The sequence below is a fragment of the Calypte anna genome, chromosome 22, assembly GCF_003957555.1.
Source record: "Calypte anna isolate BGI_N300 chromosome 22, bCalAnn1_v1.p, whole genome shotgun sequence".
Lineage (NCBI taxonomy): Eukaryota > Metazoa > Chordata > Aves > Apodiformes > Trochilidae > Calypte > Calypte anna.
In genome coordinates this window covers 1,981,632-2,004,574 of record NC_044267.1, presented here as the reverse complement: position 1 = coordinate 2,004,574, position 22,943 = coordinate 1,981,632, and the positions used below count along the sequence as shown (strand labels likewise).

Genomic DNA, 22,943 nt, shown 5'->3' with positions numbered 1-22,943 from the left:
GGGAGCCATAGGGGGGACCCCGCGGCCGCTGCTGAGGGGACAGCGTGGGGATATCCCCCCCCTTTTCACCAAAACGGTGGTAAATGAAGGGGAGGGATGGAGGGAGAGCTGCGGTGAGGGAAAGGTTTGCCTCAGCTGAGCTGAGGAGGGAAAAGAAGGAGGGGGGGGATTCCTCCTCTCCTCTCCCCTCAGGAGTATGAGGAGGGATCTGGAGAAAACCTTGGAAAACCTTGGGATTTGTGACTGGGATGGAAGGCAGGGAAGTGGAGAAGGGTTGGGGGGTGGAAGGGACCTCCCCAGGACATCGATTTCCAACCCCAGGGTGAGGCAGCTTGAATACAAACCCTGGAACTGTCAGGGGTGGAAGGAACCTCAAAGCTCACCCAGTTCCAACCATTTCTTTGTCCTTTTTCTCCTTTTGCAGGGGGAGAGTGAGGATTGATTTTGACAGAATGGAGGTGGTGAAGTTCCTCATCCAAAATGCAGGTGAGTTCTGACACACCCACCCACCCTTATTATTATTATTATTATTATTTCTTTGCTTTTTCTCTGCTTATTCCTTTGCTTCTCCTCCACTTGGAGCAGCAGCCTCTCTGAGAAGTCTGCATCTTATTTTTGAAGCTACCCCCTGGGGAAAAAAAAAAAAAACCAAAAGACAGTAAAATTGAAGGCTATTTTATTGTCATAGCAAATACCAAAATAAAAAGGCTTTTAACTCAACACATAAGATCTCAGATCACTCTGTTCCCAACAGCCATCCCTGGGTAGCAGCAATGCCACAAAGCTGTGTTTTCTTTGTTAGGCAGAGTAGGTTTAAAATTCAGATTATTATTTCATGATTTCAGGCTGTGGAAATTAGGACAAAAATCTTGGTTAATGACAGAGGTGGGAAAAAAAAAAAAAAAAAGGTTTAGATGTAGTGACAAATCTGCTCTGGAAGATTAAAAGAAATAACAACAAAACTCAATGCAGACAAAATGGATTTTGCTTGTGAAGAGTGGGGCATGATTGTAGCTTTTTGTTTTTAATAAACTCATCAAAATTGATTAAATTACAAAAAAAATACTTTTATTAAAAAAAAAAATACTGAAGACCTTTTTCTTCTAAGCTATGATCTTCCCATGAAACACACTGGATAATAATACCCTTTTTGGCTTATTTGGGTGGATCTTGAAGGAAGAACACTTGCCTAAAAAGGAGGTTGTAGTTACTCATGGAACTCTCCAACAGGAATGTAGAACCCTGCCAAGTAAGATCATCCTCAACCACTTAGGTACCACTTGTGTCATTCCTAAATTCCTGCTGCTAAAAGTCAATTTTTTTGGGAATTTTCCTGACCTGCTGCTTCCCAAGAGCTACAAAGAAGACAAACAGAAGACAGAGGATTCTTCTCCAGCAGAAACTGGTGCTGATCTTCAATTCTGCAGGTCTCAGTCAGGAGAAAAAACAGGGAAAAAAATAAAAATATTGGCACCAAGAGCTGGAATGAGTCAGATGGGTAGTGTGGCTGCCTTCTTAAAAAGAATAATTAATATTTAAAACCAAGAGTTTGGGGTGCAAGACTGCAAATGCAACAGGCTCTGAAAACTTAATTAGCACTTGCTTGCATCATCCCTCATTAGTCTGCTGGCTGCAAATGATAAGTAATTAATAAAGAAGCTCTCCTGCCAAGTAGCAGATGGGTTAGGGTAAGAAAAAAACCATCCAAAAAGTCCTTTCTAAGTCTGGACTTTTGTCTTTATCACCCCCTCAAGTTTTAAATGGGTGTCAAACAAACCCTATCACTACTTTGCAGCTAAGAAAACCCCACACTGAACAGTAACTTGGCTCCCTTTGCCTCAGTTTCCCTGAATCTTCTTTCAAGCACTGCTCAGCCCAGCTGCTCCCCCAGGAAATTTTTATTTTCATTTCTTTTTTTTGCAAAAAATCAGACTCCCTGAGTCTAAATCTCTTAAGTTTCTCCAAGCAGGATGGCTGGGGCCAGGTTTGCACTGGGATTCTGAGCTCAGCAGGAAAAATGCCTCCAACCACAACCTGAATATGGCAAAAAACCACCCCAAAAATAGTGTCAAGATGCAGAAAATCCTCAGTTTGGAGGATTTTCAGACAAAGCCTGGGGCCTTCAGACCTTGTAGTGTTCTCAAGTCTAGCACCTGTTTTTAAAAGGGGTTGAAATAAAAGTCCTGGGAGTTTCCAATGAGAAAACAACAAAAAAAAAAAACTCCTCCAAGTTGTAGCAGCAAATCTCCTGGCTCCAAAATGTCTAAATTTATTACAAACCACCTAAAAATCCATAATTACTGAATTAGGTGCTCTCTAAGCTGGCTGCAGAACAACCTAAGAAGCTCCTCCAGCATCATTTGGTCTCTGTGTCCAAGAGGGAGAGGTGGATCTAGGACCTACCTGGAGCTGCCTGCCTGACAAGTTACTAGAAAACCCACCCCCTATAGATATATTTATTTATAAATACCAAAGTCTTTGTGTCTAATTGTCATATAAAAGGTGGAAAGGATTTGAGTCTGATTCCTCTTTCAGTAGAAGAAAAGGGGAAACCAAACAGCAACTTCCCAAGTTCCTGTTTTTGTCTGGTAATGAACCAAAAAAAAAAAAAACCTTTTCAGGGAACATTAGGAAGGAACTTTTGGGTCCTCACTGGTTCCATCTTCTTCTTGGAGTCCTTCTGCAAATCCCTCTGCAAATTTGGTCTGGCTTCCTGCATAGTCCATGAACATGTTGGGAATATCTTTGCCAAAATAGATCTTGCTGTTTGCTGCAATTGCTTTGTATTTCATCAGCTGCAAGTACTCAGGAGTTAACTTCAGCTGCAGAGGAGAAAAAAAAGAGAGTAAAAGAATCAGAAACAGCTCAGATTCAGTCAGCAGAGGAGGAAATAACAGGAGAAGAACAATTCAAGCCTGGAAGTTACAGTAATATCATTGCATGGCTATATTTCCAATTAAAAAATATATTTTATTTCTTTTAAAGGCCCTTTAGCTAGCCTGGCAGTTTGGTGTGCAAGCTCAGCTCCATTTTTTCTTCCCCTGAGGAACACCCCAGATCTGCCAGGAATCCACATTTCTGAAAAGGCCACAGCCCAACCCCAAGTTCCATCTCCAGAGGGAACCAGCAGCATTCAGCAGAGCTGTCCCCAGGGATGTTTCAGGTGTTATCCTGACATAAACTCATCTCTCCAGGCAGGAAAATGAATTTACAAAGAAAGATGGAAATGTTTCAGGCTCAGAGAAAAAAACTTTCCTCAGAGGAGCTGCCTTTCTTTTCCTCTTGGACTTCCAACAATGCAACATGAGAAGCACCCAAGCAGCTGCTTTTCTGCTGAGTGTTTCTCTGCAGCCTCAGAGAAAGAGCTCCAAGGCCCAGTGTAAGGAAATCAGCACCAATAGTAAGGAAAATGGGATGAGGTTCAACATTCCAAGTGCCGGGTCCTGCACTTTGGCCACAACAACCCCATGGGGAGCTCCAGGCTGGGCACAGAGTGGCAGAAAGGGAGCTGGGATTGCCAGGAAGCTGAAGAGGAGGCAGCAGTGTGCCCAGGTGGCCAAGAAGGCCAATGGCATCCTGGGCTGGCTCAGGAAGAGCGTGGCCAGCAGGTCCAGGGAAGGGATTCTGCCCCTGTGCTCAGCTCTGGGGAGGCCACAGCTTGAGTCCTGTGTCCAGTTCTGGGCCCCTCAGCTCAGGAAGTTCAGGAAGGAGCTTGAGGTGCTGGAGCAGGTCCAGAGAAGAGCAAGGAGGCTGTGAAGGGATCCAGCAGAATTGCTGTGAGGAAGGGCTGAGGGAGCTGGGGGTGTTGAGGCTGGAGAAGAGGAGGCTCAGGGGAGACCTCATCACTCTCTGCAACTCCCTGAAAGGAGGTTGGAGCCAGGGGGGGGTTGGGCTCTTTTCCCAGGCAACTCTCAGCAAGACAAGAGGGCAGGGTCTCAAGTTGTGCCAGGGGAGGTTTAGGTTGGAGATGAGAAAGAATTTCTTTCTGGAGAGGGTGATCAGGCATTGGAATGGGCTGCCCAGGGAAGGAGTGGATTCTCCGTGTCTGGAGATCTTTCCAAAGAGCCTGGATGTGGCACTGAGTGCCATGGGCTGGGAACTGCAGCAGGAGTGGATCAAGGGTTGGACTTGATGAGCTCTGAGCTCCCTTCCAACCCAGCCCATCCTATGATTCTATGAAATCACCACCAGGAGTAAGGAAATCACCACCAATACCTTGTTGGCCTCAGCTATTTTCATGGCTGTGTAGCACTCAGCATCAGCTCGGGCCTTCTCCCTTGCCAGGAATGCAGCATCTGGAAAAAAAAAAGCCCCAAAAAACCCTCTAGATGTTGAGATACAGATATTTATTTCCAGCCATATCAGCTAAAACCTTTTCCAAGTGGCCAGTCCCACTCCTAAAGAGCAGGGATACAAGGAGAGGAAGAAGGAACAAATCCAGGCACAGGCTCCTCAGTTTAAATCTCAGCTGCTGCAGGGTGCCAGCAGTCAGGAATTCAGTTCCATCTGTGACTCCAGACCTCAAAGCATCTTGTGCACATCAGGATTTCATCACTGCCCCTCTCCCATGGGCCAAGAACACTCTTTCTTCTCTAGCCAGCCCCTTGTGCAGAAAATGCAGCAAGTGGAACACTGGAAAAGCAGGATTTCCCCACTGGAAAAGCAGGATTTCCCCAGCAGCTCTGCAGAGGACTCAGGGCAGAGCAGTACAAACTCCAGCTTGCTCTGCAGCTGGAATCTGGGAAAACCTGGGAAACTAATTCCCCAGGTGGGATTGTGCCTGGCACCCTGAGATGTTCAGGCACAGAGAGGCAGGAGATCCAAACCTGAGAGAGCTCTTCCCCTGATCCTGCAGGATACTGACAGGAAACTCCCAGCATTTAAGGAAGGGAACACTTCCCCTTTCTGTATCCCACTTCTTTTTTTTGCTCCTTTCTGAGTTTTTTATCTGGCCACTGCTCAGGAGGTGGTGTCAGAGCATCACCTGAAGGCTCAGAGCTGGTTCAGTGTCACCTTGTGACATCCCTTCCATGACATTTGGGTTACCAGGGAGTCCTGGGAGCTGCTACACATAATTAAAAAAAAAAAATAAACAATTGGCTGGTTTGGCCTGAGACTTCTTCTCTTTTGGCTAAAAAGAGAGGAAAACAAGACTGAGGGAGACAGGAACCCTCTGCTGCCACCAAGCTGAAGGCCTGACACCCAGTGACACCCATTTACCAGAAACAAAACCCACTGCATTCCTGCAGGGAACTTCTTAATGAGGAGCCACTGATCTGTAAAACTCTTTAATTGGCTCCTTGGTGGCCATCTGCAGAGCTTGAGAGGACCTATCACGAAGATAATAATTGGAAATAAGGCCATGAAACTCTGAGCTGGAAATGCAGAGCCCTCCTCATGGCTTGGGACAAAGCATTGGATCAGAGGGGTGAGGGGACACTTTTCCCTGAGCAGTACAACCTCCTGCAGCCTTGAAAAAGGACTTTCAAGAAGCACAATCTGCAAAGAACCATTCCTCTTCCTGCCTCTGGTCAGTCTGAGTTCCTCAGAGTAGTTGAGGAGGACAGAAAAGCCAAAATGCAAACCCCACAGGTAACAGATTTATTGCTTAAAGCAGAATATTAAATTTGCCACAAAACCTCCTCAGCCCCTTCTCTGAGAGTTGGAAACCACACAGCAGATCCCTGCTCTGCCAGAGAGTAAATGAGGTTTTGTTTCCTAAATATTTCACATTCCACAACAAGAAAAAAAGCTGAATTTAAATCCTCTCTCTAAGAAAAACAAAGCTTTTAGAGGAATCTTAAGCAAGCAATGGACACAAAGCTTCCACCACCTCATCCTGCCACAGGTCCTCAGGAGCTGGAGCTGCCTCCCCAAGGCCACACACTCATTTTTTGGGGTCTTTCCACTCTGAGAGGCTGCAGCCACTATCCAAAATCTGTCCCTTTTGTTTGGTTTTTAGCAAGACACCAGCCTGCCATTCCCTCCTCCTTTCCTGCACTTGGCTGACAGGAAGAATCCCCTCAGGATCCAGCCAAGCTTTGAATCCTCAGTGTCTTCTGCTCCCCTGAAAACCCCACTGCTGGGGAAATCTGAGGATTCAGATGTCCTGATGTGCTTCAACCACTACCAGACACAGAGGCTACAATTAAATCAGATTTATTTTAGGTTGGAAGAGACCTCCAAGACCATCACACCAACACCAGAAGTAACCAAAACCCTCAAGACTACAAAACTGACAGATTCAGCCCTTCAAACCTGAGCAACACTCTCACTCCACACACTTTAAGCACCTCCTCATGAGCTGCTCCAGGATCCTCAGAGAAAATTCAAGATTTGGATTTAGTTCAGAGCTCTCCACTCACCTTCAATCTCTGAAATTCTCTTCTCTGTTTCCTTTTCCATCACTTTCTGTCCATAAGTTATTTCAGCAACTTGGGCAATTTTTTCTGCCTCTGAAATCAGAAAGAACTCACTCCCCATTGCCATCACACCCCCTGCCTCTTGCCAGAGGCAACAACTTCACCCCTGGGAGTCCCCACCACCCCCTTTTTAGTGGGAATAAACTCTGGGAAGAATCTCCAGCCCTCAGTCAGTCTGTGGGCAAAGCTGGGACCCAGCTGCCAAACTCTTGGCACTTTTTCTTCTTTCTCTGGCACTTCCAGATCCTGCCAGATCAGGACCCAGGTGCCTCCCTCCCTGGGATCAGGGTTTTGGGTTTTTTTTTTTGCTTTTTCTTCCCATTCCCCACCCCTGCCCATTCCTGCCTCCATACAGGGATGCACAGACCAATGAGGGCTTTTTTCCTTTCTGTCTCTGCTTCCTTCTCCACCACCTTCTGCTTCTGGGCTGCAATCAGAAGCTTTGTCTTCTCACTCTCCCTGGGGAGCCAAAAGAAGTTGGTTATAAAATGGGAATTGAGATGGAAGTGCAGCCTTCCACATCTCTGGAAGCAAAAAGTGTGCCTGCAGACACAGAGTTTTTTGTCTAAACCAAAGCCCTCCCCATGGCAGGAAGGTTTTTCAGTCAAGTCAGGGTGAAACACTCCCTGGGGGATGCTGTGATGCTTTCTGTCACAGCCCATCCCCATCTGTGTGGTTTTGGAGGGGCTGTTACTGAGAAAATCATTTAAACAAAGTAAGAAATTAAAAACCTGGAGGTTTTTCTGCTTCACCTGGCAGCACACAGCTTTGGAATCACCCTTCATCCCCTTCCCTCTGTGCACTGCAGACACCAAAACCTTTTTTATTTCTCTCCCTGTTTTGCAGGTGCAAAAAGCAGTTTCAGAAGTGTGTCTGGAAAGCAAATCCCAAATCAAGGGGGAGATGAGAGCCAGCACCAAACCTCTCAACACATCTGCAGGCTGACAGAGCCCAGGCTGCTTTGGAACTCTGCCTATCAGGAGAGTGCTGCATGTGACTCCCTCCAGGGATTCCAGAAGGTCCCAGGGAATGGCAGGGAAGAGAAATGGAGGAGAGGGATCTGATTGTGACCCAGAGACTCAGAACAGGAACATCAGTGTTGGGCCCAGTGCTGTTCAATATCTTTAGTGAGGATTTAGGTGAGGGGATTGAGTCCATCATCAGCAAATTCACAGGTGACACCAAGCTGGGGGGAGTGTGGATCAGCTGGAAGGCAGGAGGGCTCTGCAGAGGGACCTGGACAGACTGGAGAGTTGGGATGATCCCAAGGGGATGAGGTTCAACATTCCAAGTGCCGGGTCCTGCACTTTGGCCACAACAACCCCATGGGGAGCTCCAGGCTGGGCACAGAGTGGCAGAAAGGGAGCTGGGATTGCCGGGAAGCTGAAGAGGAGGCAGCAGTGTGCTCAGGTGGCCAAGAAGGCCAATGGCATCCTGGGCTGGCTCAGGAAGAGCGTGGCCAGCAGGTCCAGGGAAGGGATTCTGCCCCTGTGCTCAGCTCTGGGGAGGCCACAGCTTGAGTCCTGTGTCCAGTTCTGGGCCCCTCAGCTCAGGAAGTTCAGGAAGGAGCTTGAGGTGCTGGAGCAGGTGCAGAGAAGAGCAAGGAGGCTGTGAAGGGATCCAGCAGAATTGCTGTGAGGAAGGGCTGAGGGAGCTGGGGGTGTTGAGGCTGGAGAAGAGGAGGCTCAGGGGAGACCTCATCACTCTCTGCAACTCCCTGAAAGGAGGTTGGAGCCAGGGGGGGGGTCGGGCTCTTTTCCCAGGCAACTCTCAGCAAGACAAGAGGGCAGGGTCTCAAGTTGTGCCAGGGGAGGTTTAGGTTGGAGATGAGAAAGAATTTCTTTCTGGAGAGGGTGATCAGGCATTGGAATGGGCTGCCCAGGGAAGGAGTGGATTCTCCGTGTCTGGAGATCTTTCCAAAGAGCCTGGATGTGGCACTGAGTGCCATGGGCTGGGAACCACGGGGGGAGTGGATCAAGGGTTGGACTTGATGAGCTCTGAGGTCCCTTCCAACCCAGCCCATTCTAGGATTCTATGATTTCTGACTGCTCCAGAGCAAAGGGAAGGCAGCTGGCTGGGAGTGTTGAAAAGGGGATCAGTGTGTCAAGGGCTGTTCAAAGAAGTTATTTCAAAGCTTTGCCAGCTTGCTGCCTGTTGAATCAACACTTTCTCCCTCCTGCTCAAACAAGAGGATTAAGTGGTGGAATCTATCCACCTGCCACTCACCCACAGGCTCTGGGAAGCCCCTGGAAAACACCCTCAGGGAGAAGAAACCCTTGGGCAAATTATTTCCCTGCTGAACTGTTCCCAAATGGAGACAATTCCCCTCCTCCTGGCAGACTCAGCCAAGGGCTCCTTTGCTTCAGCCCCTTCTCTGAGGAGCAGCAGCACCAGAGGGCACTGAAACCAACTTCATCTGGGTGAGTGAATCCTTTTGCTAACACAAAGGTGCAAGGCTGAGGCACTTACATGAGCTCATAATTCCTCCGGATTGTTTCAGGGATGTTTGGCTTTGTAACTCGAACTGCCTGGAAAGGGAGAGAGGAAAACAAAACAAAAGAAATCAAAACCCAGGAGGCAGGCAGCCAGCAATCAAAAGCCAAGTATCCCCTGAGGCTCCAGAGGAGGGGGGGGAGCCACACAAAGCTCTCTGAGCAGCTCCAAACTCCACAGAACACACCTGAGAGGAAACTGGACCTGGTGTAAACCCTGAGTAACCCAACACATCCAAGCCAAGAGGGGACATTGCTGATATTTCAGGATTCTGCTCCTAGAGTGTTCAACAGCCTGGACTACAAACCCATTTTCTACAAGGTTTTTCCTCTTTCCTCTTGGCCCTTTCTCCCCCTGGACTACAAACCCATTTTCTACAAGGTTTTTCCTCTTTCCTCTTAGCTCTTTCCCCTCTTCCCAAGGATCTGCACCTTGGATATCTCCAAGTGGAATGGGGCTTACCTGTATGATCAAGCCAGGGGCCATAGTAGTTAAGTCTTGTTGCAAAGCCAGTTTCAGGTTTTCATCAATCTGATCTGATGAGGAAAAAAAAGGGAATTAAAGCCCTGCCAAGGCAGTTTGCTGGCAGCCTGTACAGAATGGGCTCAGGGCTCAGTTTTCTCATTCCTGGAAAGTACAAATTTGATGTAAAAAAACCTCAAAAGCCACCCCTGACCCCCAGGCAGGTTCCCAGAGTGTCAGACAGCACCAAACACCAGAGCCAGGGGCCAGCAACACAGCAGGCAGACACCAAAACTCTTCCAGTGGCCCATAACCTGCACTTGAGAACCTTTCCAAGCCAGAAGCAGCAGCTTTCTGATTAAAAATAAAAATAAAAATCTGTGTTGTAACCCATTTCTCCACTGGTATCTTCCCAGTTAGATCCTGCCACAGGCCAGCTACACCCTGGCTGCTTGGAGACAAGAAAAAAAAATGGAAAGAGGGAAAAGGCTGCATGAGTTGTATTAAAAAGCTTCAAAAAATCATCAGTTTGGGTTCAAGGGATACCAGTTAACACCAGCATGGAAAGTTCCAAAGCAAAAAAAAAAGCCAACCCCTTGCTCCAAGGAAAGGCTCTCAGGACAGAAGAATTCCCAGCTGGGGGTTGTGAGGAGAATCAAACTGTAGAAACAGCCTTGAAAAACAATCACAGAGCACTCCTGGGTGCTTTGCTTTGGTTGAACTATCTGGAAAACTCAGGCTCCCAAGGAAGTTCAGCCAGGAATTTAGGGAACAGCTGCTCTGAGTCTCCTGCACCTGCTGGAAGGGGGCAGAGATGCCATTAATCTGCTGTGCCCACTCCAGAGCTGAGCCAGAAAACATCCAGCTCAAACAAAAACCTCCAGAAGAGTTTGTCCAACTTCTCCCTGTGCCTTGGACTCCATTTCAAGTCCTGGCAGCACCAGCTGCTGACATCTGGGCAAAAAAAAACCTACTCAATCCAGCCCTCCAGCAGAACCCTGGAGGAAGAACTGAGCCCTGGTTCTGGTTTCTCAGGAAGCTGCCAACACCCTGGGGCCCTCAGGCACAAATTCTGCCCTTGGGCCCAGTTCTGTTTAATATCTTTAGTGAGGATTTAGGTGAGGGGATTGAGTCCATCATCAGCAAATTCACAGATGACACCAAGCTGGGGGGAGTGTGGATCAGCTGGAAGGCAGGAGGGCTCTGCAGAGGGACCTGGAGAGACTGGAGAGTTGGGATGATCCCAAGGGATGAGGTTCAACACAACAACCCCATGGGGAGCTCCAGGCTGGGCACAGAGTGGCAGAAAGGGAGCTGGGAGTCTGGATTGCCAGGAAGCTGAAGAGGAGGCAGCAGTGTGCCCAGGTGGCCAAGAAGGCCAATGGCATCCTGGGCTGGCTCAGGAACAGCGTGGCCAGCAGGTCCAGGGAAGGGATTCTGCCCCTGTGCTCAGCTCTGGGGAGGCCACAGCTTGAGTCCTGTGTCCAGTTCTGGGCCCCTCAGCTCAGGAAGTTCAGGAAGGAGCTTGAGGTGCTGGAGCAGGTGCAGAGAAGAGCAAGGAGGCTGTGAAGGGATCCAGCAGAATTGCTGTGAGGAAGGGCTGAGGGAGCTGGGGGTGTTGAGGCTGGAGAAGAGGAGGCTCAGGGGAGACCTCATCACTCTCTGCAACTCCCTGAAAGGAGGTTGGAGCCAGGGGGGGTTGGGCTCTTTTCCCAGGCAACTCTCAGCAAGACAAGAGGGCAGGGTCTCAAGTTGTGCCAGGGGAGGTTTAGGTTGGAGATGAGAAAGAATTTCTTTCTGGAGAGGGTGATCAGGCATTGGAATGGGCTGCCCAGGGAAGGAGTGGATTCTCCGTGTCTGGAGATCTTTCCAAAGAGCCTGGATGTGGCACTGAGTGCCATGGGCTGGGAACCACGGGGGGAGTGGATCAAGGGTTGGACTTGATGAGCTCTGAGCTCCCTTCCAACCCAGCCCATTCTAGGATTCTGTGATTCTACGATTCTATGAAAACCCTTCCCAGCAACTCTGCAGTCAGCCCTGATGGGATTATTTTTCCATCCAGAGCCTCAAACCAACCCCTCAGTGACCCTTTTATTTCTCCCACTTCTCCCCAGGCCTCTCCCAAGAGCTGTTTTCCTCCCAGCTGCTGCTTTCTCCCCATAATTTTTTATTTTCATTCCACAAAGAGAAGAAGGACTAAAACCCAGGAAGCAGTCAGCAACCCTGATTCCAAACAGAGCTCCTTTGGCAGACAGGGGAGTGAGATCTGGACCAAGAGAGCAGGAAAAGCACCCCCAGAACCTCCCTTGAGAACCAGGAGGGGCTCAGCTCACCAAAAAGCTCAATGTAAACCTCCTGGAGGGTGTGGACACTGCAGAACTGGTTCAGCTCGTGGTGGATCTTGTTGAAGATGAGGGCTTTGTCATAGTCAGCAGTGTAGTTCTTCACAATGTCATACACTGGGAAAGAAAAAAATATATAAAAATAAAAGAGGAGAAACTGGGCTTGGAGCAGGACTCAGGCACAAAGAGTCTCAGGGCCAGACTGGAATAAGGAACCCACTCATGGGAGAGGGACAGAACCCACCCAGGATGGAAGAGGAACAGAACCGACAGGAGCTCAGAACCCACTCATGATGGGAGAGGGACAGAACCCATATGAGAGAAGCCCAGAACCCACTCAGGAGAAGCTCAGAACCTACCCATGATGGAGGAGAAACAGAACCCACCCATGGGAGAAGCCCAGAACCCACCCAGGATGGGAGAGGAGCAGAACCCCCACACCTGAGCAGCTCAGAACCCACCCAGGATGGGAATAAAACAAAATCCCCACACAGGAGAAGCTCAGAACCCACTCATGATGGGAGAGGGACAGAACCCACATGAGAAAAGCCCAGAACCCACTCAGGAGAAGCTCAGAACCCACCCAGGATGGAAGAGGAACAGAACCCACAGGAGCTCAGAACCCACTCATGATGGGAGAGGGACAGAACCCATATGAGAGAAGCCCAGAACCCACCCAGGAGAAGCTCAGAACCCACCCAGGATGGAGGAAGAACAGAACCCACAAGTGAGAGAGAAACAGAACCCACCTGAGAAGGTCAGAACCCACCCATGGGAGAAGCCCAGACCCCATCCAGGATAGGAGAGGAGCAGAACCCACACATAGGAGCAGCTCAGAACCCACCCACGGGAGAAGCCCAGAACCCACCCACGGGAGAAGCCCAGAACCCACCCAGGATGGGAAAGGGACAGAACCCACCCACAGGAGAAGCTCAGAACCCCCCCCAGGATGGGAAAAAACCAAAACCCACATGGGAAAAGCCCAGAACCCACCCAGGAGAAGCTCAGAACCCACCCATGATGGGAGAGGAACAGAACCCACCCATGGGAGGAGCTCAGAACCCACCCAGGATGGGAAAGGGACAGAAACCACATGGGAGAAGCTCAGAACCCACAGGAGAAGCTCAGAACCCACCCATGATGGAGGAGAAACAGAACCCACCCATGGGAGAAGCCCAGAACCCACCTAGGATGGGGGAGAAACAGAACCCACCCACAGGAGAAGCTCAGAACCCCCTCAGGATGGGAGAAAACCAAAACACACGTGGGAAAAGCCCAGAGCCCATCCAGGAGAAGCTCAGAACCCACCCATGATAGGAGAGGAGCAGAACCCACCCATGGGAGGAGCTCAGAACCCACCCAGGATGGGAAAGGGACAGAAACCACATGGGAGAAGCTCAGAACCCACAGGAGAAGCTCAGAACCCACAGGAGAAGCTCAGAACCCACCCATGATGGGGGAGAAACAGAACCCACCCATGGGAGAAGCCCAGAACCCACCCAGGATGGGGGAGAAACAGAACCCACCCATGGGAGAAGCCCAGAACCCACCCAGGATGGGGGAGAAACAGAACCCACCCATGGGAGAAGCCCAGAACCCACCCAGGATGGGAAAGGGACAGAACCCACCCACAGGAGAAGCTCAGAACCCCCCCATGATCCCACAGAATCCCCTCAGGGACTTTTTAGGATCTCAGGGAGATCCTAAAAATGGATCCTAAACATGGGGGAATGGATTCAAATAAAGGAGGGGAGATTGAGATGGGATTTTGGGAAGGAATTCTGCCCCAGGAGGGTGCTGGGACCCTGGCACAGGTTGCCCAGGGAGGGGGGGGGGGGAGCCCCATCCATCCCTGGAAGGTTTTAAGGAGCTGATTTGGGGGGAGGTGTCACCTCATCCCCCCCAAACATCTCCCCCCAACTCACCTGCACTCTGGATGAGGAAATTCACCACCTCGATTCTGTCAAAATAAATCATCACTCCCCCACTGCAAAAGGAGGAAAAAAAAGGAGAAAAAAGTCAATAAATGGATTTAGGGGGGGAGGTGGGAGAGGGGGAGACTTCCCTGGGGTGGGAGGGGGTGAGGAAAACCCCTGGAAAAAGCACAAAGAACCTCTGGAAAATAAAACAAAGACCCCTGGAAAAAAACCCCAAAGATCCTTGGAAAAAAACCCCAAAGACCCCTGGGGAAAAAACCCCAAAGATCCCTGAAAAAAACCCCCAGAGACCCCTGGAAAAAGCAACAAAGATCCCTGGAAAAAAAAATAAAGATCCTTGGAAAAAAATCCAAAGATCCCTGGAAAAAAACCCCAAAGATCCCCGAATAAAAAAACCAAAGACCCCTGGGGAAAAAAACCCAAAGATCCCTGGAATTAAAAAACAAAGATCCCTGGAATTAAAAGACAACCCCTGGAATAAAACAACCAATCCCTGGAAAAAAAACCAAAGACCCCTGGAAAAAAAAACAACAAAGATCCCTGGGAAAAAGAAATCCAAAGATCCCTGGAAAAAAACCTCAAAAGATCCCTGGAAAAAAAACCCCAAAGATCATGGAAAAACCAGACAACCCCTGGAATAAAACAACCAATCTCTGGGAAAAAACCCCAAAGATCCCCTGGAAAAAAAAACAAAGATCCCTGGGAAAAAGAAATCCAAAGATCCCTGGAAAAAAAAAACCAAAGAACCCTGGAAAAAACCCTCAAAAGATCCCTGGAATAAAACCAACAAAGATCCCTGGAATAAAACAAACAAAGACCCCCTGGAAAAAACAGACAACCCCTGGAATAAAACAACCAATCCCTGGAAAAAACCCCCAAAGATCCCTGGAAAAAAACCCCAAAAGATCCCTGAAAAAACCAACCAACCAACCCCTGGAAAAAAATCAAAGAATCCCTGGAAAAAACAAACAAAGACCCCTGGAAAACAAACAAATAATCCCTGGAAAAAACCCCAAAGATCCCTGGGAAAAAACCCCAAAGATCCCTGGAAAAAACCTACAGAGATCCCTGGAATAAAACAAACAAAGACCCCCTGGAAAAAACAGACAACCCCTGGAATAAAACAACCAATCCCTGGAAAAAACCCCCAAAGATCCCTGGAAAAAAACCCCAAAAGATCCCTGAAAAAACCAACCAACCCCTGGAAAAAAAATCAAATAATCCCTGGAAAAAACCCCAAAGATCCTTGGAAAAAAAACCAAAGATCCCTGGAATGAACCAACCAATCCCTGGAAAAAAAAACCAGAGATCCCTGGGGAAAAAAAAATAAAGATCCTTGGAAAGGAAAACCAAAGATCCCTGGAAAAAAACCTCAAAAGATCCCTGGAAAAAAACCCCAAAGATCCCTGGAAAAAAAACCCCAAAGATCCCTGGAAAAGAAACCCAAAGATCCCTGGAAAAAAAAACCCAAAGAGCCCTGGAAAAACCAGACAACCCCTGGAATAAAACAACCAATCCCTGGGAAAAAAAACCCCAAAGATCCCTGGGGAAAAAACCCAAAGATCCCTAGAAAAAAAACCAAAGATCCCTGGAAAAAACAAACAAAGACCCTTGGAAAACAAACAAATAATCCCTGGAAAAAAACCCAAAGATCCCTGGGGAAAAAACAACAAAGATCCCTGGAAAAAAAAACCCACAAAGATCCTTGGAAAGAAAATCCAAAGATCCCTGGAAAAAAACCTCAAAAGATCCCTGGAAAAAAACCCAAAGATCCCTGGAAAAAACCTACAGAGATCCCTGGAATAAAACAAACAAAGACCCCCTGGAAAAAACAGACAACCCCTGGAATAAAACAACCAATCCCTGGAAAAGAAACCCAAAGATCCCTGGAAAAAAACCCCAAAAGATCCCTGAAAAAAACAACCAACCAACCCCTGGAAAAAAAATCAAAGAATCCCTGGAAAAACCAAACAAAGACCCTTGGAAAACAAACAAATAATCCCTGGAAGAAACCCCAAAGATCCCTGGGGAAAAAATAACAAAGATCCCTGGAAAAAACCCTCAAAAGATCCCTGGAAAAAAAAAAACAAACGAAAGATCCTTGGAAAAAAACCCCAGAGATCCCTGGAATAAAACAATCAATCCCTGGAAAAAACCCCAAAGATCCCTGGGGAAAAAATAACAAAGATCCCTGGAAAAAAATACCCACAAAGATCCTTGGAAAGAAAATCCAAAGATCCCTGGGAAAAAACCCCAAAGATCCCTGGAAAAAAACCCCAAAAGATCCCTGGAGAAACAACCAACCAACCCCTGGAAAAAAAATCAAAGAATCCCTGGAAAAAACAAACAAAGACCCCTGGAAAACAAACAAATAGTCCCTGGAAAAAACCCAAAGATCCCTGGGGAAAAAACCCTCAAAAGATCCCTGGAAAAAAAAAACAAACGAAAGATCCTTGGAAAAAAAACCCAGAGATCCCTGGAATAAAACAATCAATCCCTGGAAAAAACCCCAAAGATCCCTGGAAAAAGAAACCAAAGATCCCTGGAATGAACCAACCAATCCCTGGACAAAACCCCAGAGATCTCTGGAAAAAAAACCCCAAAGATCCTTGGAAAAAACCCCAAAGATCCCTGGAAAAAACCTACAGAGATCCCTGGAATAAAACAAACAAAGACCCCCTGGAAAAAACAGACAACCCCTGGAATAAAGCAACCAATCCCTGGAAAAAACCCCCAAAGATCCCTGGAAAAAAACCCCAAAAGATCCCTGAAAAAAACAACCAACCAACCCCTGGAAAAAAAATCAAAGAATCCCTGGAAAAAACAAACAAAGACCCCTGGAAAACAAACAAATAATCCCTGGAAGAAACCCCAAAGATCCCTGGGGAAAAAACAACAAAGATCCCTGGAAAGGAAAACCAAAGATACCTGGAAAAAACCCTCAAAAGATCCCTGGAAAAAAACCCCAGAGATCCCTGGGGAAAAAACCACAAAGATCCCTGGAAAAAACCCCAAAAGATCCCTGGAAAAACCAGACAACCCCTGGAATAAAACAACCAATCCCTGGAAAAAAACCCCAAAGATCCCTGGGGAAAAAACCACAAAGATCCCTGGAAAAAACCCCAAAAGATCCCTGGAAAAAACCCCACAGAGATCCCTGGAAAAAAAAAAACAAACGAAAGATCCTTGGAAAAAAACCAACAAAGATCCCTGGAATAAAACAAACAAAGATCCCCTGGAAAAACCAGACAACCCCTGGAATAAAACAACCAATCCCTGGAAAAAAAACCCAAAGATCCCTGGAAAAAAACCCCAAAAGATCCCTGAAAAAACCAACCAACCCCTGGAAAAAAAATCAAAGAATCCCTGGAAAAAACCCCAAAGATCCTTGGAAAAAAAACCAAAGATCCCTGGAATGAACCAACCAATCCCTGGAAAAAAAAACCAGAGATCCCTGGGGAAAAAAAAATAAAGATCCTTGGAAAGGAAAACCAAAGATCCCTGGAAAAAAACCTCAAAAGATCCCTGGAAAAAAAACCCCAAAGATCCCTGGAAAAAACCCTCAAAAGATCCCTGGAAAAAAAAAACAAACGAAAGATCCTTGGAAAAAAACCCCAGAGATCCCTGGAATAAAACAATCAATCCCTGGAAAAAACCCCAAAGATCCCTGGAAAAAAAACCCCAAAGATCCCTGGAAAAAGAAACCAAAGATCCCTGGAATGAACCAACCAATCCCTGGACAAAACCCCAGAGATCTCTGGAAAAAAAAACCCCAAAGATCCTTGGAAAAAAACCCCCAAACAACCCCCGGAAAAACCCAACACCCCCGGCAGAAGTCTCCAAAGGATCCCAGCAACCATCACAGCACGGAACCAGCACCAGAACCAGCACCAGAACCGGAACCAGCACCAGCCCCGAGCCTCTCACCTGGTCCCACAGGGCACGTTTTTCACCTCATCCGTTTGCAGCGTGGTCTGCGGGGAGAGGGAGAAACTGGAACCCGCCAGAAATCCCACACCGAACCGGTACCGGAACCCCTCCAACAAAACCGAACCGGTACCGGAACCTCCCAACCCCACCGCCCCTTCACGGGGGAGGATTTCCCCACCTCAATCCCCACCCCGAACACCGGGACCGCTGCCCACGCCCCTCCAACAAGAACCGAACCTTCCTCTCTGCCACAACAACTCTCCGAACCGGTACCGGAACCGCCCAACCCCTCGACCCCAGTGACCCTTATGTGCTCACACCCCTTACACAAGAACCGAACCGGTACCGGGACCCCACAACCCCAGAGATCCTTAACAGGGGAGGATTTTCCCGCCGCAAATCCCACCCAGGACCGGTACCGGTGCCCACACCCCTCCAACGAGAACCGAACCCTCCGAACCGGTACCGGAACCCCCAAACCCCAGCGCCCCTTAACGGGGGAAGATTTTCCCGCCTCAATCCCCACTCTGAACACCGGTACCGGCGCCTCCAACAAGAACCGAACCCTCCGAGCCGGTACCGGAACCTCCTAACCCCAGCGCCCCTTAACGGGGGAGGATCTTCCCGCCTCAATTCCCCCCCCCCCCCCGAACACCGGTACCGGTGCCCACACCCCTCCAACAAGAACCGAACCGGTACCGGAATCCCTCCAACAAGAACCGAACCGGTACCGGAATCCCTCCAACCCCACCGCCCCTTAACGAGGACGGATTTTCCCACCTCAATCCCCACCCAGAACCGGTACCGGTGCCCACACCCCTCCAACAAGACCCGAACCCTCCGAACCGGTACCGGAACCCCTCGACCCCAACACCCCTTAACGAGGGAGGATTTCCCCGCCCCGGGAACATCCCGCCGGTGCCTTCACCCTTTCCACAAGCCCCGAACCCTCCGAACCGGTACCGGAACCGCCCCCACCCCTCACCCCCAGCTCCCCAGCAGCACCTGCACTGACTTGTAGGACGTGATGAAGGGCAGCATGAGGTGGAAGCCGGGCCCGCTGGTGGAGGTCAGCAAAGCTCCGCCGCTACGGGAGGAAGGAGCCCGGAGAGCGGGAGGTGAGGGACGGGGAGGAGCGGCAGCACCGGGCCCGCGGGAGGAGAGGGCCCAAAACAATAAAAAGGAAAAAGGGGAAGCCGCTCACCGGTAATAAACGCCGATGTGTCCCTCCTCGATCTTGTGGATGGCGGAGAGGAAAGCGGCGGCGAGGAAGCTGAGGGCCAGGGCCGCGATGGCGCCCAACTGGGCCATGCCGGGCGGCGGAGGCTTCTTGGCCCGGGAGGCGCTCGGAGGTGGCGTCATCACAGCGAGACCGCTCCTGCAGACCGGGGGCACAGCCCGCCAGGCGGCGCTGGAAGCTCAGGGAACCGGGTTCGAGACCCAACCCCGGACACCCGAAGGTAGCGGGTTCGAGACCTCTCCCGGTGCTTCGAGGGTCCCGGGTTCGAGACCGCCCCACGGGATCCCGAAGATCGCGGGGTCAAGACCCGGTGCTTCCGAGGGTCGGAGGTTCGAGACCCCCCCCACCAGGACACCCGAGGGTACCGGGTGCGAGATCCCCCCCGGTGCTTCGAGGGTCCCGGGTTTGAGACCGCCCCACGGGATCCCGAAGGTCCCGGGGTCGAGACCCCTCCCGGTGCTTTGAGGACCACGGGTTCGAGACCCCCCCGGACACCCGAGGGTCACCGGCATCGAGACCCCTCCCGGTGCTTCGAGGATCGTAGGTCCGAGACCTCCCCCGGACACCCGAAGGTCGCGGGTTCGAGACCCCCACACGGGATCCCGAAGGTCGCGGGGGTCAAGACCCGGTTGCTTCGAGGTCGGAGGTTCGAGACCCCCCCACCAGGACACCCGAAGGTATCGGGTTCGAGACCCCTCCCGGTGGTTTGAGGATCGTAGGTTCGAGACCCGCCGCGGACACCCGAGGGTCTCGGGATCGAGATCCCCCCCCTGTGCTTCGAGGGTCCCGGGTTCGATATCGCCCCACGGGACCCCGAAGGTCGCGGGGTCGAGACCCCTCCCGGTGCTTCGAGGGTCAGAGGTTCGAGACACCATCCCGGACACCCGAGGGTACCGGTTCCAGACCCCTTCCGGTGCTTTGAGGACCACGGGTTCGAGACCGGCCCGGGAGACGCGAGGGTCCCCGGTTCGAGACCCCTCCCGGTGCTTTTTGGACCGCGGGTTCGAGACCCCCCCCGACGGCATCTCGAAGATCGCGGGGTCGAGACCCCATTCCCGCTGCTTCGAGGGTCAGAGGTTCGAGACCCCCTCCCCCCCGGGCACCCGAGGGTACCGGTTCGAGACCCCTCCCCGTGCTTTGAGGACCATGGGTTCGAGACCGGCCCCAGACATGCGAAGGTCTCCGGTTCGAGACTCCTCCCCGGTGCTTCGAGGGTCCCGGGTTCGAGACCGCCCTACGGGATCCCGAATGTCGGGGGTTCGAGACCCCCACGGTGCTTCGAGGATCGTAGGTTCGACACCTCACTGCGGATACCTGAGGGTCGCGGGTTCGAGACTCCTCCCGGTGCTTTGAGGGTCCGGGTTCGAGACCTGCCCCGGCCTCCGAGGGTCCTGCGGGGTAAAGGGGGGGGCTAAGAGACCCCCAGGATGCCTCCCCTCACCCCAAGAGGAGTGGGAAGACGGCGTGGAGGGGTGGTGGAGGGGAAGCCGAGGGAGGTTTGCTCCTAAAATGGGTTAGTGGAAGCATTGCAGCCCCCCCATCTCCCCCATGTGACCCTTGGAGAAGCTCGGGATGGAGACCCCCGGGATGGAACCACCCAGGATGGAAACCTTTGGGATGGAAACCCTGGGATGGAGACCCCAGGACGGAGCCTGCTAAGATTGATGGGGACCTCTTGGATGGAGACCCCCAGGATGGAAACCCTGGGATGGAGACCCCAGGATGGAGCCCCCCAAGATTGATGGAGACCTCTTGGATGGAGACCCCCAGGATGGAAACCCTGGGATGGAGACCCCAGGACGGAGCCCCCCAAGATTGATGGAGTCCTCTTGGATGGAGACCCCCAGGATGGAAACCCTGGGATGGATGGAGACCCCCCAGATGGAGACTCTAAGGATGGAAAACCTGGGATGGAGACCCTCGGGATGGATACCCTTGGGATGGATGGAGACCCCCCAGATGGAGACCCTGAGGAGGGAGACCCCTGGGATGGATGGAGCCCCCCGGATGGAGCCCCCCAGCTCCTTTTTGGGTAAGTGGAACAACAACAACAACAGAGAAAGTGACAGGCCTGGCAGGAACACATTAAAGCTCCCCTGATCTCTAATTGAAGAGGACTTTAAAAAAAAAAAAAAAAGGAAAAAAAAAGGAAAAACCCCCAAATACGGGCGAGAGGAATAAAATGTCAATAAAGGAGAATAATTTGATCTTTACACTTGATAGATCTCCGAGGGTTCCATATAACAAACCTGTCAGGAGGATTCAGCACGGGTGAAAAAGAAGGACTGAAATACCCAGGATATTTGTCAATCCAAATTTTACAGCTCTTAAAGAAGTGCCAAAGGGCACCAGGGATGAAATACAACACAGTGCAAGAGGGGGGTGGGATGGGGTTAAAACACTCGCCCAGATTTAAGGCCTTGATAAAATGTATTAAAATCATGAAAGGTTTTAATGAATCTCGTATGTGTTTCATAAATCACAACCCTCTGCTCAGCCCCCTCGCAGTTTAATAAGAGTAAACTAGGAAATTGCTCTGAGCTGGAGGAAAATACCTTCATAGAATATTGAGATTTTTTAAATGTGGGGTGTTCTGGCTCACAGGAGAGCTTTGGCCTCATAACACTGCTGCTACCTCATTACCTGGAGTGGGAAACCAGCTGCAGCCACGTGTTTAACAGCGTCAAGATGTGAGCTAACACAAAGGTAAATATTAGTTGTAATAATCCCGGGAATAAAAAGGAAAAAAAAAAAAAGCAAAAAAGCCAAAAATAAAAAGAAAATTAAAAAAAAATCATTACTTCTCGACCCGAGGCCAGGAACGTTTGGTGCTGCCTGTACCACAGCTCTCTGGTTTTAACAACTCGAGCTGGTTTATAGGAACAAATGGTTTATTACACACAGTTCTCTCAGGCACTTGAAAAGTTTTTCACTCCAGCTTGAATAAAAATACTTACTGGGTCAGGCTCTGTGGTTACTTCAGAGGTCACCATGTCCCAGCCCCTCCAGGCCTCCCCCCTGAAGCCCCCAGGGCACCCAAATCCTGGGGCTGCTCCTCTGGAGAATCATGGAATCATAGAATCCTAGAATGGGCTGGGTTGGAAGGGAGCTCAGAGCTCATCAAGTCCAACCCTTGATCCACTCCTGCTGCAGTTCCCAGCCCATGGCACTCAGTGCCACATCCAGGCTCTTTGGAAAGATCTCCAGACACGGAGAATCCACTCCTTCCCTGGGCAGCCCATTCCAATGCCTGATCACCCTCTCCAGAAAGAAATTCTTTCTCATCTCCAACCTAAACCTCCCCTGGCACAACTTGAGACCCTGCCCTCTTGTCTTGCTGAGAGTTGCCTGGGAAAAGAGCCCAACCCCCCCCTGGCTCCAACCTCCTTTCAGGGAGTTGCAGAGAGTGATGAGGTCTCCCCTGAGCCTCCTCTTCTCCAGCCTCAACACCCCCAGCTCCCTCAGCCCTTCCTCACAGCAATTCTGCTGGATCCCTTCACAGCCTCCTTGCTCTTCTCTGCACCTGCTCCAGCACCTCAAGCTCCTTCCTGAACTTCCTGAGCTGAGGGGCCCAGAACTGGACACAGGACTCAAGCTGTGGCCTCCCCAGAGCTGAGCACAGGGGCAGAATCCCTTCCCTGGACCTGCTGGCCACGCTCTTCCTGAGCCAGCCCAGGATGCCCTTGGCCTTCTTGGCCACCTGGGCACACTGCTGCCTCCTCTTTCAGCTTCCTGGCAATCCCAGCTCCCTTTCTGCCACTCTGTGCCCAGCCTGGAGCTCCCCATGGGGTTGTTGTGGCCAAAGTGCAGGACCCGGCACTTGGAATGTTGAACCTCATCCCCTTGGGATCATCCCAACTCTCCAGTCTCTCCAGGTCCCTCTGCAGAGCCCTCCTGCCTTCCAGCTGATCCACACTCCCCCCAGCTTGGTGTCTGTAGTGAAATGAGGCAACCAGGTGCCACTAATTGCCAGGGTTTGGGCATGAGCTTGTGCTAAGCCCCCCTGTGCCTGATTAAGGCAGACCCTAACTGCGCATGAGCAGGATTGGGGGCCAATAAAAGGGAGCTCATGGCCACTCCCTGGCAATTAGTGGCACCTGGTTGCCTCATTTCACTA

The 22,943-nt window shown here is 50.4% G+C and overlaps 1 protein-coding gene across 1 annotated transcript; it reads right to left on the bottom strand.

Moving 5' to 3' along the window:
* Positions 1–659: 659 nt before the first annotated feature.
* On the bottom strand, positions 660–18,974 carry ERLIN2 (ER lipid raft associated 2). The gene is made up of 11 exons (XM_030463956.1): positions 18,791–18,974; positions 18,592–18,673; positions 17,584–17,630; positions 13,645–13,706; positions 11,711–11,836; positions 9,378–9,451; positions 8,892–8,950; positions 6,790–6,881; positions 6,366–6,455; positions 4,216–4,295; positions 660–2,822 (listed from the first exon to the last, which is right to left on the bottom strand). The coding sequence occupies exons 1-11, from the start codon at positions 18,946–18,948 to the stop codon at positions 2,628–2,630; spliced, it is 1,065 nt and encodes a 354-aa protein (XP_030319816.1). The 5' UTR covers positions 18,949–18,974; the 3' UTR covers positions 660–2,627.
* Between the last annotated feature and the right edge of the window lie 3,969 nt (positions 18,975–22,943).